At 31.6% G+C, this 14842-nt stretch overlaps 4 protein-coding genes across 5 annotated transcripts in view; 1 reads left to right on the top strand and 3 right to left on the bottom strand.

The window, feature by feature from the left end:
• Positions 1 to 5252: 5252 nt before the first annotated feature.
• Positions 5253 to 6303, bottom strand: LOC135951634 (coiled-coil domain-containing protein 124). The gene is made up of 2 exons (XM_065501321.1): positions 5711 to 6303; positions 5253 to 5644 (listed from the first exon to the last, which is right to left on the bottom strand). Exons 1-2 carry the CDS (start codon positions 6166 to 6168, stop codon positions 5458 to 5460), a joined length of 645 nt encoding a protein of 214 aa, XP_065357393.1. The 5' UTR covers positions 6169 to 6303; the 3' UTR covers positions 5253 to 5457.
• Positions 6304 to 7163: 860 nt separating this feature from the next.
• On the top strand, positions 7164 to 8288 carry Prp18 (pre-mRNA processing factor 18). Its single transcript, XM_065515251.1, has one exon. It carries the CDS (start codon positions 7213 to 7215, stop codon positions 8236 to 8238), a length of 1026 nt encoding a protein of 341 aa, XP_065371323.1. The 5' UTR covers positions 7164 to 7212; the 3' UTR covers positions 8239 to 8288.
• Positions 8279 to 12500, bottom strand: P5cr (Pyrroline 5-carboyxlate reductase). The gene is made up of 4 exons (XM_065515252.1): positions 12387 to 12500; positions 9055 to 9398; positions 8569 to 8999; positions 8279 to 8509 (listed from the first exon to the last, which is right to left on the bottom strand). Exons 2-4 carry the CDS (start codon positions 9394 to 9396, stop codon positions 8440 to 8442), a joined length of 843 nt encoding a protein of 280 aa, XP_065371324.1. The 5' UTR covers positions 9397 to 9398; positions 12387 to 12500; the 3' UTR covers positions 8279 to 8439.
• Positions 12501 to 12676: 176 nt separating this feature from the next.
• Cad99C (cadherin-99C) overlaps positions 12677 to 14842 on the bottom strand; it is a 287105-nt gene continuing 284939 nt past the window's right edge. For both annotated transcript variants that reach the window (XM_065515250.1, XM_065515249.1), the window contains 2 exons: positions 13508 to 14260; positions 12677 to 13422 (listed from right to left, as the gene is read on the bottom strand). In XM_065515250.1, the coding sequence (XP_065371322.1) occupies positions 13287 to 13422; positions 13508 to 14260 (889 nt within the window). In that variant the 3' untranslated portion in view covers positions 12677 to 13286. The remainder of the gene's footprint in view (positions 13423 to 13507; positions 14261 to 14842) is intronic.

Raw genomic sequence — 14842 nt, 5'->3', positions numbered from 1 at the left:
AAAATCGAATTTTGGTCAGAAATATGAGTAATCACAGATCGAGCTCTTTTTCTTTATTAAACGTTTATTGGCCAAGTTATTAGCGAATTTAGATATTTTGAGTTTTTATATAAAAAATCGATTTTTGGTCAGAAATATGAGTGATCACAGATCGAGCTCTTTTTCTTGATTAAAGGCTTATTGGCCAAGTTATTTTCGATTTAAGCTTTTGTGAGTTTTTATATAAGTAACCGAATTTTGGTCTGAAATATGATTGATCACAGACCGATGCATTTTATAGTGGGCGTAGTAGTGGACGTGGACAATTTTTATTTATGTAAAAACTTTTGCGGACTATGTATTGCGAACATTAAACAAATTAGTTAAATCGGTTCAGGCGTCCTGCGATTTTAGATATATCGAAAGAAATATCATGAAATCGGTTTACTCACTATGGCGAACCACAAGAAGTCTTAAAAGACCTGTCATATGTAAGCCCACCTTGCGAAAATCATGTTGCGGTTTGGTAACAAATCGGTAACGGTTTGTTAATCATCTGAATACATCAAATAAAACTATTGAGTTGCCACCTGTTGTACCCCATTATGGATCAGCCCTACGTTTTGAGATTCGAGAGATCGAAAAGTGTCAATTTAAACTCCAAGAAAGCGCCAGGTATTAACAAAATCAGTAACAAGATACTTATGGAGATACCACGGATAGCAATAAATTATCCTCCATACTTGAATATTATTAAATTGGGATTAATTTTAAATATTGATCGCCATGAAATTTGGTCTCGTGATTTCTTTCTATCTGGAACTACTTTTTTTTAAATTTTATTTGGATTCCAACATTTTTATGATATTCGGTAGTGGGTCTTTTATGGAAGCTACGACCAATTATGGACCGATCGCTATGAAATTTGGTTGTGTTATTCTATATTTCTATATACAACTTATTTATCTCTAATTTTATTCCAATACCAACACACAAAACTACAAATAAAATGTGAATAAAACTAATAAAGTGAAAAAAAACAATAAAGAACAAGAAGACTGAACAATTTCACACTGTTTCTTTGACTGAATTGTTCAATTGAACTCATTCGTTCATGAACAACCAACACAACTCTAGAATTTGTTTGCTAAAAATAGTTCAACAAGATAAAGCCGATAATCGAAGAATAATTTTCGGTATCGGTTTTAGCCATCAAACCCCGAGGTTTCGGTTAAAACCGAACACTAAACTTTAGTATTAACCCATGTTAAGAAAATTTAATGCGACATTTATTTTTTAAAAAGTAATCTTAAATAAGTTTTTTTAATTGCTTTAAAAAGTTTACAATTGATGAAGATTAACTTATGTATGTAGACTACTTAGGAAAAAATAAGCTGCTATTACCAGTTATCATTATGACTCAAAATGATTTTTACTTTAAAATTTCAACTGTAAAAATAAATCATATTATAAAAACCTTCTTCTTTGCCAAATGGGTTAAATGTATCCCTATAAATAAAATTAAACAACCAACAAACATCATTGTCATATAACATTTGTTGTCATTATTTTTGTTGGGTCTTTTCTTTAATGACCGTTATAAAATTATTAAACAAAAAAAAAACAATTTAATTGTGATATTTACACCAACAACTTTGTTAAATCATCATTGTATTGTTTAAATGTTTTTATAATATTTTATAGACTTTTCTTCGGTTTGATCATTCAATGAGTGCTGTTTGTCATACAATAATCATTGTACAAATGTCTTCCGCTTTCACTATCATTTTACTAAAGCCCAGAGTACAATATACATACATTTTCAGTTACAGTTACAGAATGCTTACATAGTCCGCACTTTTATTTATTTTAATACAATATATGTATTATGACTGCACTTGTTTTAATTTCTTTTCTCAAATTCAACAATTTTAAAATACAATTACGAGACAAAAATTTGTCATGACACACTTGAGACATGTCCAAAACAAATGTTAAACAAAAAAGGCGGCTAATAATCCAAATAAAAATTAACCCAAAATGTCAAGCTATTGGACACTTGAATCATTTACTTTCTGTTTTTTTTTATTAGTTTATAGTTTTAAAAAAAAAAACTAAATTAATGTTTTTCATGTGAATTTTTAAAACATTAGAGTGTAATAAAGAGGATTATGTAAAATAACAATTGTAGAGTAGAATATAATGGACAATAAGTACAATTTTTCCATAATTGTAATTTTTAAATAAATGAAATTTGAAATTTTTCAATTCAATTTTCAAAAAACTAAAAATGTTTATTCATTATAGACAAGTAAGAGTGTTATATTCGGTTATGCCGGAGCTATGGAGGCTCAAAGTATATTATTCCGAACTAATATTTTTTGTTGAAATTTTTATAAAAATAGGTCAAATTCCGAAACGCGTATGGGCGACATATTCTAAAAATGGGACATGTTTTTTATACCAAAATGTTCTCCGTAAAGTTACCTTACAGAAAAACATAAAATTGTTATATGTTCTTAAAGAAAGTTTTTGTTTTTAATAAAAAAAGAGTTAAGTCACCTTTTCGCCGTAACAAAACTGCAAACATCTATTATTTTTTTAATTTTTAAATTGAAAATCGTTTATTTTTGCATCCAAAATCGATATTGCTCTGAAATCTTTTTTACATTATTGTTAATTTGTATAACTAAAAAAGAAAATACGAGTAAATTTGGTCCAAAAATACGTCCTATATTTTTAAAAAAGTGGACCAAGTTATGACAAAATTTTAAAATTTCAATTTTGAAATGCCTATAACGCAAAAATTATGCATGCATGTTTTTTTCAACCTAGCCGTGCGCATTGCAAAAATATAAAAATCTTTGAAATCGGAGGATAAACAAAAACATGGCGCGTGTTTAAAAATTTTATATGTCGAAAGTACCCTACTTTGAGCCCCCATAGCGTCGGCCCTGGAGCATTTGTAGGGCCCATTTTAATAAATTAAACTCGAATACTCCTTGACTACACACATTTATCCCGATCGGAACGGCCGTTTAGAAATGCCAGATTTATTTCCAAAAATGTTTGCATCAATATTAAATGCATTTTGTTCAAAATATGAACGGAATTAAAATTTTAATGAATTCATTATGAATTAATATTATTGAATGCATTCGTTTCATCATAGAAAAGATTTAAATTAAGATTTGAATGAATACATTTTGTTACCGACTTTCATTCTAATTCATTTTTTCATTTCAAATAAGAATGACAAAAAATAAACTCCGATTTTTTAATAAAATATTCCTCATCGCTATTCTAAGCTATTTCGTAATCAAGCCTTTGCCTCATCTTTTGGGACAAAGAACGAATCAAGCCAATATCGGATATTATGTTCCAAAGTGAAGAGTATCACAGAGAGAATCGAAATAAATAGTCGGGGTTGTCATAGAATCCAATCATTGTCGGAATCGGTTTTGAAATCGAAGTTATCCGTTTTTAATTCGATCTAGAATTAAATTCTTTACCGATTAAACAAAAAATTACATTGTCGTTTTCAAAACCGATTCCGACACTGATTGTATTCTATGACAACCCCGAGTAGTCGGATGTGGCACGTTATGGACTATAAAGCGGTTGAGGCAAAGCTTCCCAACTACTTCATTCTAAATTCTTTTTAACATGTATTGCATCATGTGCTCTAAATCTGGGAACTACACTTGTATAACTACTCAAGTCAATATCAGCCCAATTATGAAAAAAAAATACCCGGGAGATTTTTCCCTTTTCTCATTTTTCCTATTCAAATTCTATGTTAAAAAAGAAAAGGGAAAAACTCCCAGGGAATATTTTTTCATAATAGGGCTGCATAATTTAATATCAAGAGAATTTAATAACTTTTGGACATTTTGGACTTAATTGTCAAATAAGTCTGGTCTGTGTTGCTATCGCCCCGCGAAAGAACTTGGGTGAATTCCAAAACGTCTGTATGCAATGCAAACTTTAAAAGTCGAGCGATTCTTAACGCAACCGTGTAAAATTTGATAATGTTTCATATCGCAAAATGTATGAAAAAGTAAAAACAGGCAGTATGCTAAGTTTTTTTTTAAATTTTAAGTACGCGTTTGCTTGCTTTGTCTTGATAAAGATATGTCTGCATTGCATACAAACGTTTTTCTTTTCGAATGAATCCAAATAAGAGAAACTGGACCCAATGAACACAAATAAGACAAGCAAGTTTGGCGGTGGCAATATTATGGTGTGGACTAGTGAATGGTAAATCGATTACGATTGTGGTCGAAAATCGATTTTCAGGGTCTAAAAACGATTATTTCGTGATCGATTATATACCCCGATTTTTATGCTGAAATCGATTTTTGGTAACGATTAATCGAAATAGAAATAAAATTCAGGAATTTTTTTTATTTTCTACGTTTTTTGCTTTCATTAAAATTTGCAATATATCAATCTTCAGCTGACATCGGAAAGTATTCATGGAGGACCTCATTTTTTAATGCGAAATTTTTTTAACCTTAACCCTCCGTTAGTCGCTGAGGGTAAGAAATTTTTATAAAAAGTGCTACGAAATTTTTTCCATAAAATTGTCAAATGTCAAAAAGGAGTTATAATACTCTTCCAAAATATGATTTTAATCCGTAATTATAGCGTATATGGGTATTTGCTATAGTTCCCAAAAATGCTGGTCGATTATTAAAAAATTTATTATTGGGTTCGATTAATCGACTGTAAAATTGGAAATGAAAATGGTTGATCGAAAAGTCGAAAATTTAGCTTTTCATACCATTCACTAGTGTGGACCTATTCATATCATAAAACATACTAGATTGAAATCGCTTAGGAAAATATGGCCCCAGTCATTTGATTCCAGCACGACACATGTGGAGCTGTAACCGAGTGTTGACAATCCCATGAGGTACGTGTTTTAATGTGGTCTACTCAATCGCCAGATTTCAATCCCATATAAAACCTATGGGAAATTATAGATCGCAAAATATGGACTCAAATTATACCACGAAGACTTTATAGGGGAATGCAAAAATATTTAAAAGGAGATGACTGATCAATGCATCATAGCAGTGAAGCAGTAATAAAAACCAAGTGCTATCCAACACAATACGGAGTCAGTAAAAAGCCTCACTCAAAAAACCTCAAATATAATTGCAGGTACTAACTGCAAGGCATTCTGGGGAGAAAAATATGGTTTACTTTAAAAGGAAAGCAACCTCCCTAATTGTTTAGATCATATTTAAGAAAACTAATATTTACACTTTGTGTTAATAAATATATTTTGTAAATATTCACTAAATTTAAAATTAAAGAAAATATACAACAAAAAGTGAAGATGAGAAGCATACACTACAAATCAAACAAATAAATTCAGGAATTATGGCTGGTATTCCTAACCAAAAAAAGAGACGTAGAGAGAAACTCTTAAACGAAACCCCAATATATTTCACAAACGTTATTCAATAATCAACGTGCTTGATTAAAGGGATTATCTGGTGATTTATTCCATTCCTTCATTAACATTTGCTTCCATTGAGACAGGCGAAGCGAAGGATTCTCAGCTTTAATACGTGGCATATTGGCAGATTCAAAAGCTTTATATGCCGCACGCATACGTTTCTCGGGATGTTTGTCTTCCTCATCGTCGTTAACACTAAAAAGCAATTTACAGAATTTATTTTAAATTGTTTACGCGAAACGGGAAATGCGAGTAACTAACCTCAACACAGCAATAGCTTGCTCAATACCAGAAGCCACTTCCACATCAGCCATTGTGCGATTAAGATTTTCCTCTATTACATCATGTTGTACTACAACTCTTGGTGGCAGTGGCTTATTGGCCGCATTTATAGCATCTATGGCCCTTTGTTTCTTTTCCATTTCCTCTAAAATCTGTTGACGATTGATTTTCGCCAGTGGTTGCTTTCCCTGTGTCTTTATTGAACTCATTTCCTGATCTAGCAGAGCTTTTGCCTCTGCCTTTCTTTTGGCTACTTCTGCTTTTTTACGTTCATCTTCTTCACGTTTCTGTTGTTTGCGAGCCAACGTTTTGTCATCATCTTTCCACATACGATCTTCCGCATCCTTGGCTGCTTTGTCTTGAGTTGCTTTTTTAACAGCAGCCTTACGTTCTCGAGCCTCTACGGCCTTGGAGTTCATTCCAATCTTTTTAGGCATTTTGTTTATAATAATTGTTTTATTAACAAAATTTCAACGAAATTTATGGGTCCCTCTTCGTAGAATATTGTGGAATTTTTTTTCTTGCAAATTTTATTGTTGTTGTTGCAATAATATTGCTAAACTCACCACAAATAACAAAAGCAGTATTGCCAGACAAAATTTTGTAAATTTTTGCAATAAATTTGCTTATTTCACCACGTATTTGTTATCAGTGTTGCCGAAACTTCAAAGTATCTGTAGCCAAGTTTTTTTTAAAAAATAAAAAAAATGTACTTCCACCATAGAGAAGAGAAAAAACAAATGTTTAGGACTTCCGATTTTTACCATATTCAGTAAACATATACCAATTGGAGTTCTTTGGACATTTTGAACTTTATTATTTAAAATTTTAAAAAAATCTCGATTATTCACTATTTGAATTTTTTAAAAATCAACTTCTGTAGATACAGTTTTTAAAATTTTTAACGTCTAAAAAACAGTTTTTAGTAAAAACTTGAAAGTGAAATTATCTCGAAAACTGCACGTACGATTAAATTTTTTTCCATATGCTCGTACAAAAAAAATGTTTTGTACGAGCAAACCAACTTTTTTGTAATTTGCTTTTCAACTTCAGGCCCATAAATCGGAAAATATGGATCGGCGACAAAAAAATGTTTGCAATAAATCAAGATCATGTCAGCAGCTTGTAATTTAATATATTTTGGTCTATCTTAGTTTAGGAGTTATAGGACTTTAAAGCCATTATATATCAGGGTTTCAGGGATTTTGATTTGTTACAACACAATTTTTGTTTTCAAAAATTACCTTCACCCACATTTGAAGGTTTTTATTTTTCTTTTCGACCATAAAGTAATTTGTTCCAAATCCCGCGAATGGCAACAATGTTTTGACAAGTTGCTATAATTTGCAGTGCTGCCACAATTTTAACTAAAAATCAACTCTGCTAATTTTTATAAACAAAACAGCTGAATTCCATAAACACAAATTTCATATTTGGGAAAACAATTTTTTTTCTTACTTTTATCTCAATAAAACAATATTATGGATATTTTAAAGGCAGAAATAGCTAGGAAACGTAAACTCCTAGAAGACAAACAACTTGTGGATGACAAAAAGAGGTATTTCAAAAGGGGAGAATTAATTGCCAAAAGCACCGAAGAGATTTTACAGAAGCAGGGCTACAAAATACAGGAAAGTAATGTGTCCGATAAAAATACCAACGATGGGGACTATAATTTCACCAATGATGGACAAAATATCTTACCACGAGCAGAAGTCATACGCAGATTAAGAGAACGAGGAGAGCCCATATTGCTTTTTGGTGAAACAGAACCCGAAGCATTTCAACGCCTGAGACAATGTGAGATCTCTCAACCCGAGGCAAACAGAGGATTCCGCAATGATTTCCAAGAAGCTTTAGAACAAGTAGATCAGGCCTACTTACAAGAAATGTTTGCCAACGCACCAACCTCAAAAGATGAAAAGAAAAACGAGTTTACAGAACTTGACGAGAGTGTAGATTGGGAAGGAATTAAAGCCATGTCCTTGAAAATGGGTCGTAATAATAAAGAGTATGACATGGATGTCATAATGACCCTACTGACATATATACTTAAATTGTGGAGTGACCAAATTTCCGGTTATTCCAAACAGGAGAAAATGTCTACAAAAACTAAAATGGCCCGCGTTATCTATACACAAACCAAAGAATATGTGAAACCACTGTTTCGTAAATTGAAAAACAGATCACTGCCAGATGATATTCTAGAAAGTTTGAGCGATATTTGTAAACATTTGCTAAATCGAAATTATATACACGCCAGTGATGCCTATCTGGAGATGGCCATCGGTAATGCTCCCTGGCCTATTGGTGTAACTATGGTTGGTATCCATGCTCGTACCGGCAGAGAAAAGATTTTCTCGAAAAATGTGGCCCACGTAATGAATGACGAAACTCAACGCAAATACATACAAGGATTAAAACGTTTGATGACAAAATGCCAAGAATACTTTCCTACAGATCCCTCAAAATGCGTGGAATATGTTAGTAAAAAAGATCGTGAATAAATAAAAATACTACTATGTAATAAAATAATAAAAAAAAATATTTTTAGTTATATGTAGTTTAAGCTTGAAATTTTTAAAAACGAAGGACTATTATATTGTTAATAGCCTCAAGCCAAAAATGGAAACAGTTGTTTTTTTATTTATTCAACATAAAACATATATTAGAAACCTCGAAGGCCATATAATTAATCCAAAGTTGACTTATTTACCTTTACGTCCGAGTTCAGCGGCTCGCTGGGATGCTTTTTCAACAGCATTCATAAGGGTAGATCTTTAATAAAGGGAAATATATTGAATTTCTATGAATCTCATGAAAATTATATGTATTACCTTAAATTTCCTTTTTCCAATTCATGTACTCCCACAATGGTGGCACCGCCGGGAGAGCAAACTTCATCTCTTAATACGGCGGGATGTTTACCCGTAATCATAACAGTCTTAGCAGCTCCCAATACAGTTTGTGTAGCAAACTGCAATGCCATTTGTCGGGGAACACCATTTTTGACAGCACCATCTGCCAAAGCCTCGATAATGGTATAAACAAAGGCAGGGCCACAGCCAGATACCCCCGACACGGCATCAATCATTGATTCGGGTACTTGTTGGGCTATACCCAGAGAATTCAACATTAAGTGGACTTTTTCCAAATCCTGTTGCACTATATAAGAGCCAGCTGTATAAACAGTGCAACCTTCACCCACTTGCATGGGTGTATTGGGCATAGTTCTAATCATTTTCAAACAATCTATGAAAGAGAAACTCTAAAAACATATATAAATTAAAATCGAATGTTTATCTTTAAATTCATTTCAATACCTCTTCCAAGTCCTTTAAATTAACTCCAGCCAACACAGACACAAACAATTTATCTTTATCCTTGGCCGTTCTTGTATGATTATTCCGTAATTGCATGGCGCAAGGTGTCAATATATGGGGTTTTACACATATAAATATAATATCAGTTTTTTCTACAATAACATTGTTGTCTTCTGTGGTTGCTACTCCAATATCACGCCAGCGTTGCAAATTTTCTAAGTTTGGACCAGAGACGAATACTTGTCCAGCTTTAACAATGCCTTGATTGATGAGGCCAGAGCCAATGGCAAATGCCATGTTGCCGCCAGCAATAAAACCAATTTTTTCGTCGAGTTTGGCCATTTCTGAAATTATGAAGAATGTATTATATATTTTATATTTTACAGAAACATCATGCTTTGTTGAATAAGTTTTCATACAGAAATAACTCACGAGATCTAGTTTTCTTACAGATATCATCGCTATCCGAAGTTTTCTTACTAAAATCAATTGTTATATCAGGTTTTCTTACAGAAATCAAATCACTCACTAGCTTAAGTTTACATACCGAATTTACTTGACAGGTGGATTATCTTACAGAAATCATTTGCTATCTTATGTTTTCTTACAGAAATTAAAACCTTTTACCACATATAAAGGTATATTTCTAAGATAAACTAGCCATTTTTAGTCAAGATTTTGAAAATTATAATCGATTTTAATGCTGGATGAAAGAAATAATCATCTGCGGCAAATATTCAGCCAATAACTGAGAATTATACAAGATTATAAAGAATTTCGTGAGGAATACCTCGTAAAACTACTTTAATAATCTAATAAACTATCGCCTAACGAGCCGAGGTCAATACAGAAATGGAATACCGTTATCTTTTTGGAAGAATCCTAATACAATGTAAGAGGCAGTGGTGGGAGAACATTTGTAAGACTACTCGAAGGGAAAGAGACTGGACCCAAGAACACATATAAGTTACCCCTAAAATATCCGTTCAGCTCGATTACCATTACCACCAAGCTACCGTAACACAAATAACAGCAATTATCCGTCACATGATGCCTTCAAATAACCTCCGAACACCACCTACACGTGGAAACCAAGGTTCTACCGTTCAGGGAACACGACGTCATGTTGAAGCAACAGTTCCTTCTGGAATGTCACCGGAGGAGTCATCCAAACTTCAACATCACACAGTTGGAGTCTCCCCCGAGGCATGTCAGACAGGACTTACAAAAATACGAGTAGAGCAAACAGAGTTATGTGCAGGATCCATTTGATCGTCGCTTGTATATGACAGCTTTGAACGACATTCACAGAGACGCCATCAATTCCGCGGTAGCAGGATACCGTGTGAATGTCGTACTTAACTGTTCAGCCAACCCTACTTCACTACGTCCTATGGATTTATGCACTCAATTGAACAAAATGCAGAACCCCCAGAACATCCAGATTGATTATTGTAAATTATCGTTACTGATATAATCGTAAATACCTTTATCTCTAAATATCGTTACCGCTATTCTGTTAATAATTTTGAAAATACTAATTTTTGATTTCAATAATTGAAATATAGAGAATTTCAAATGTAAAGAACTGTCACCTTATTTTTAATTTTCGTGAATTTATTAATCATTTAAGTCAGTTTGAAAATATCGTTATCGTTACCGAAATAATCCAAATTAGCGTTACCGTTTCGAAACGGTAGTCTGTTTTACCAAAATTTTATTCCACAAAAATTGTTTTCAAACTTTATCTTAATACTTTTGGAGAAGGGTATAAGTATAAGGTCTGTCACAGCCGAAAACAGTTCGTGATTTATTTGTAATTTACTTAAATATTTGGAAAGGGTTCCTATACTGGATCAAATTTACTTAATATCTCGCTAGCACAAATTTTTTTTTTTTTTGACCGATTTCAGCCAGTTTCAATAGCCGAACAATTTTATGTACCAAATTTGATCGAAATATCTTCAGAATTGCAACCTGTACTTTGAGTACAAGGTTTACATAGACAGCCTGACTAACATCGTTTAATCGATTCAGAAACCAAGCTTTTAACCTTGGGTTTTTAGGTTTTAAACATATTAGGTAAAAACATACCTTTTGGAGTTGTTCACCAATTTTTCCATCGATTTTTTGCGATTGATAGAAGTTCATAAGAAATTTTGTGAAATCTTAATTTTAGCATTTCAAACCTTTAATATTCTCATTCCTGCTACCTTAACAATGTTGATGATAGGGATCATAGTACATACTAGTATTTACCAGTACCTTAAAGTATCAATCCCACGTAAAAATCAACCAACAGAATTTCATTAAAATAAAATTCTCCATACTTCATGTTAAAAATGTTAACAATTTGAATGCACATGTCTATAATACTAAGTTCTGACAGTTTCACCAATAAACTCGATCGTAGTGCAGGTAAATATTTATAAGAAATAATATAAGTAATACGAAGAAACTCCTGGTATGGAATTTTATTTGCGTTTATAAATCTACAAATATGATCAAAATCGTAAGACCCAATTTCAATTTCTTTGTGATGTCTTCTGGAATTCATGATATAGGCGCATTACAAACTAATTGGGAATTTTTAGTCATCTAGCTTTAAACTTTTTTTTAATTCTATTGCTGTAATGGCTAGAAAAAATGTTGTTGTTCGTAAGTTGGAAACGCTTTGTCAATGTTGTGGTTTTCTCAAGTAAATATTTCTTTAGCGCAAACACAATATATATACTTTGAAATATATTTAAATTATAAATTTTAATAATGATCTTAATTGCAACTTAGCTGTGGTAAAAGTACACGTAATTCCGATAAATATCCAATAATATATATCTATTACACTTGTCATTCCCAAACAAATAAATGTCGGCAACTCTTCAAGTATTTGGAGTACAAATGATTCCGTTACATTGTTGCACCATCACAAAAACCAAACATTACTTATGGATTCCATTTCTGTGTTGCTTAGCCAGATGAGAGATCCTCCAGTTTATATAATAAAATAAACTACGATGTTATGAAATTTGCTAAATATCCGCTACTAATCACAAAATCAAACTAAACAATTTCTTATAAGAACAAAAAATCCACGACGTCACAGCACGTGTTTGATACTCATAAAGAAACATATTAGCTTCAGAACCGATTATTTATTTTCACTTTCGCAACTGATTAAATATAGATAAACAAATATATACAACATTTTTTTTGTTTATTGATATAAACAATCAGTTTTATTGCTTGTTGTTGGCTGTCTGTTATCAAGTCTTCATGGCAAGGGTGTAGCAAAAACCAGAAAAATAAAAATTTTGATACATTTCTAATCTCACCTATAATTAAAAGTAACAAGCCGCTTTTTTATAATAATTTAACACTACAAATTAATTTTAATCTATATTTTCCACAATTTTCTTTAGTAATACACCGAAATACGCAACCGGCTAATGAAGAAGTTTTTGCACAACTAACAGGGTGGTTGATGAATAATTTTTACTACAGCTGTTAGAACAGCTGTTCAAGTGGTGAATTTCTTAAAGCACTGAGTTGTATTTTCTATAGTCAATAGCCCAACACAGGGTGTGTTATAAACAAAAAGTTACCATTATTTTAAAGAAAAACATTTGTTTTCAAATAGTTTTTATATTACAAATTTATTTTCGGTTTTTCACTAAATTTTCCTTAACATGTCATCAGTAATTGTTTTAAAAATATTTGTTTATACTTATTTTATATTTATATATATACTATATTAAAAACATTGTTTCTTTCAATAAACTAACTACTTAAATATTTAAAAAACATTTACACTTATTAAATAATTAAAAAATAAAAAAAAATACAATATATTCTAAATATGAAATATATTTATGGAAGTTTTATAGTCGCTTTATAATAAACATAAATCACATCTTAATATATAATGACTATTTTATAAATAATTTTTTGTTTTTTTTAGTTACATTATTTAAATATTTACAAAAAAAGTCTTAAGTAATGTTTAATTTTCGTTTCGTTTTTACATACATATGCTACATATGTACATAATTTATTATATGTTAACTTAATGGCAACAAAATTGCAGTTTATTTGTTTAATTATATTTTTAATATTATGTTAAAACTATTGCATTTTTATTTATGTGTTTTTTACAAATTAACTAAAATATTTTTAAAAAAGTATTTTGGCTTGTTGAGGGATTTGTTTTATTTTCGTTTTGTATTCGAAATTTTTCATAATTCGGTTGTAGTTTCGACTTCGGAGCGATCCAAATCATTTAAGTAGGAAAAACCCATTTGACCATAATCACGTTTACCGAAGGTGACATTATCGTTTGAAGGACTTATGTGACTTAAATCACCATTAGATCTGGGAAAATACATAAAGAAAATAAGTACAACGGAATTTTTTTATAAAACATTTTCAAAATTTCTTTATTTCTTGCAATACTAACCTTTGAAATAATGGATTTGCTATAGGCACTTCATTATATCCTCGTTGTATATTGTGCTGATGATTTCTACCCAAAGTATTTGTCATTAATTCACCATTGCCCATTTCACCATTATTCGCATTGCTATTGTTGCCAAAAGTATTCCCCCTTCGGCCCAATGTACTGTACGCATTATTTTGTACATTTGCCAAATTATTGCGACTAACCGTATCCAATTTATATCCACCATTCTGATAATGATTTGAGTTTTGATGCTTAATACGACCCAGTGTCAGTGTTCCCGGTAGAGTACCATTGGCTGCCAAAGGATTCGCATTGTTGCGCACATTCATTTCCAGGGTGCGATTAAAGGTATTTTGTCGATTGTTCATGGTATGATTGTTAATATTGTTATTGGCCGACATATTATTCAAATTATTATTGTTATTTCTTCGTAGGGTGGCAATTGTTGCTGTAGTAGCTTCCGAATGTGAGGGACTAGTCTGACCGCCACTGGAGCTGCCGTTGTGTTCTTTGTGTGTTATATAACTAACGTTATCGAGTGAGAAGGCATGATTTTTGGCACTGAAATCAATTTGTAATTCATCATCACCATCTGGTGGCACAGCCATGGCTAGAACTTGAGTTTCATACTCCTTGAGATTGGCAACAGTATCACCACCATTAGAGGCTTGGGAGTTTACTATGACAGGATCGTAACGTGTTGGACTGGGTGTTGAATATTGGCGCATACGTTGTTTAAAGTTCTTGTACCTGAAAGTAGAGTGAATATTGGGTTAATTATTGGAATTATTGGAATAATTTATTTGAAAACAAGTATGAAAGTATGGTAGGTCAAGGCCGCTATATAATACCCTACATTGAGTAAATGAGCAAAAACCTTTTGTTTTAATTAAAATAATTTATTTTTGTGAAAGATTTTTGTTAGCTTTGTATGTATGTGGACCGATAGCCATAAAATTATTGCTGTAGAATTTTATGTGGATACCATCATTTTTAAGAGATTTATGCTCGTTAAATTAATAACTTGTAACAATTCGTAATAATTTGTTTGTTATTGCACAAACAATTGTTAGAACTTCAATTCTAAATAGAAACCTGTGGCTTATTTTAATAAGTTGTGGGAAGTTTTCTTATCGAAAAAAATAACGATTGTAATATTCATTCCCATAGTTACGGGGTGATTTAATTAAAAATCCAAATGAACACTTTTAAAGTGAATTAATTAAATAAGATGATCATAATGATAGTACTGCATAATTTAATTTGAAAATATTCGCAATTGAACGAATTTAAGAGAATAAATCATAATTCATAGAGAGGAGATGTCATTGT

Source organism: Calliphora vicina, chromosome 1 (genome assembly GCF_958450345.1).
Source record: "Calliphora vicina chromosome 1, idCalVici1.1, whole genome shotgun sequence".
NCBI lineage: Eukaryota > Metazoa > Arthropoda > Insecta > Diptera > Calliphoridae > Calliphora > Calliphora vicina.
The sequence above is the reverse complement of the archived record's forward strand: the minus strand, read 5'-3'. Positions and strand labels throughout refer to the sequence as shown.